Raw genomic sequence first — 931 nt, forward strand, 5'->3', positions numbered from 1 at the left:
GGGGAGGAAGGGGGGGAAGGGAAACGCTCGATCCCGCGCTCTGTGTGCACGGCTGGGAAGCGATCCAGCAGAGCGCACGCTCTTTCGAGGCAGATAATGCCCGGGGGAAGGAGAGACCCCCACACACCCCCTCCTCCATCACTGCGCGGCTCTGGCGGGGGGAGGCACAGCCAGGATCCTTCCCTCCGTCCCCGGGCCGGGAAACTTTCCGCTCGCCCCGGGCCACGCGTGCCGGGCAGCTCCAAGCTGTCAGAACCCACTGATCCCCCGCCGCCCCCACAGCCGTACCTGTGTTCTGCAGGGACAGCCGCCCCTTCTGCTGCGGGGTGCGCTCGGGCTGTCCCTCGGGCGGCCGCGTGGCCTCAGTGCCCGCCGCCGCCCGGGCGAGGAGCAGCAGCAGGGCCAGGGCCGGCAGCTCGCCGCGGAGCCCCGCGCACATGGTCGCGCTTCGCCCTCCTCCTCCTCGCCGTCTCCTCGTCCTCCTCCTCCCCCGCGGGCTGCTGCTGCTGCCGCCGCACACGGGCCCAGCGCGCTGCTCGCCGCGGCCCCGCGTACCGCATGTGCCCGGCGCTGCTCGGCGCGGAGTGTCGGCGGCGGCGCCGGAGGGTGCCTCAAATATCCCCGCCGAGCCCCGGTGGCACTCGCATGAGGGAGCCGAGCAGGTGTCGCTCCGCGTCGCGGCCAATGGCAGCCGCCGCCCGTTCCGACCGCCCGCCGGGGGCCGGCCCTGCCCTGGCGGCAGGTTGCAGCCTCCCGCCTCCTCCGGCCCCCCCCGCGCCGCTCCGAGCCGCGCCGAGCCGGGCTGGGCTGCGGGGGGTGACGGAGCTGGGCGCTGGGACTGGGGGGGAGGGCCGCTTCCGCTGTCCTGCGGCACTCAGCTCTCGTTGCACGACTTGGTTAAAAAAAAAATAAATCTCTTTGGGGGGGGGGG

General features: G+C 73.9%; 1 protein-coding gene across 1 annotated transcript in view; it reads right to left on the minus strand.

Annotated features, from left to right (window-relative positions):
• The window catches only part of STC2 (stanniocalcin 2), a 10,519-nt gene extending 10,080 nt beyond the window's left edge, over nt 1–439 (minus strand). The window contains exon 1 of the mRNA XM_042880730.1: nt 289–439. Within this exon, the coding sequence (XP_042736664.1) occupies nt 289–439 (151 nt within the window). The remainder of the gene's footprint in view (nt 1–288) is intronic.
• Nucleotides 440–931: the final 492 nt, after the last annotated feature.

This window comes from Lagopus leucura, unplaced genomic scaffold (genome assembly GCF_019238085.1).
Source record: "Lagopus leucura isolate 7727_CA_CO unplaced genomic scaffold, USGS_WTPT01 Super-Scaffold_100027, whole genome shotgun sequence".
Lineage (NCBI taxonomy): Eukaryota > Metazoa > Chordata > Aves > Galliformes > Phasianidae > Lagopus > Lagopus leucura.